At 48.6% G+C, this 768-nt stretch overlaps 1 protein-coding gene across 1 annotated transcript; it reads right to left on the reverse strand.

The window, feature by feature from the left end:
- Positions 1-576: 576 nt before the first annotated feature.
- SEPMUDRAFT_34148 (uncharacterized protein) lies at positions 577-732 on the reverse strand (the record flags this gene model as incomplete). Its single annotated transcript, XM_016908562.1, has 1 exon — positions 577-732. A coding segment is annotated over one exon (156 nt), but the record flags the coding sequence as incomplete, so codon positions are not given.
- Between the last annotated feature and the right edge of the window lie 36 nt (positions 733-768).

Consider the following 768-nt stretch of genomic DNA (forward strand, 5'->3'; position numbering starts at 1 on the left):
TAGCGATTGAAAGCTTGCGGCGCGCTGCGAGTAACGGCGCTATAACGATAGCAGCAGCAGGCGGTGTAGCAGGCAGAGTAGCAGGCGGAGCAGCAGGCAGAGCAGTAGGCAGAGCAGTAGGCGGAGGCTAGGAGGGGTTGTAGCGGATAGGGGGCGGGGCGGGAGGGGGGGGGTCAACAACCAATGTTAATATCGCAAGTTAGGTTTTTTTGGAAGTAGGGAATACCTTTGAAGGCGGCGGAATTTAGGGTCCAGGGGCGCGACCAATCAGAAGCGAGGGATTCTTTGTCTACGTAGGGTAGGCACCTGCCGTTTTTGGACAATAGAAGTGAGAAATAGTAAAGTGAGATCGCCGGAAATAGGAAATGTTGATATAACGACCGTATAAGCAGTGCCTAGCCCGTGAACAAGAGACCTAGAGATTTATATAGATATGATTAGTACGGGAGACAACATCTTACGGAAGCTCGTTTTCGGGTTATCTTATATATCTGGTACTAATTCTTCAAGTACTAGCCTCGAAAACGATGTCAGGAGTGTATGATCGGCAGACGTAGTCGGCGAATTGCTATAAGATCAAAGCTCGGCACTTGAATTCGCTTCTCCTACGAAGCGCTTCCGAATCCAGCGACAAAGTTTTATGTCCTTCTGTTGTAAGGTTACCCGTTTTGCGTGAATCGCTAGCATATTAGAGACTTCGAACTCCTGTATAAGAAAAGCTTCCGTTGCTTCCTACAAGCAAAGTAGAGCCTTAGCTTGAAAACGGCA

This window comes from Sphaerulina musiva, assembly GCF_000320565.1.
Source record: "Sphaerulina musiva SO2202 unplaced genomic scaffold SEPMUscaffold_1, whole genome shotgun sequence".
In the NCBI taxonomy this organism is placed as follows: Eukaryota; Fungi; Ascomycota; class Dothideomycetes; order Mycosphaerellales; family Mycosphaerellaceae; genus Sphaerulina; species Sphaerulina musiva.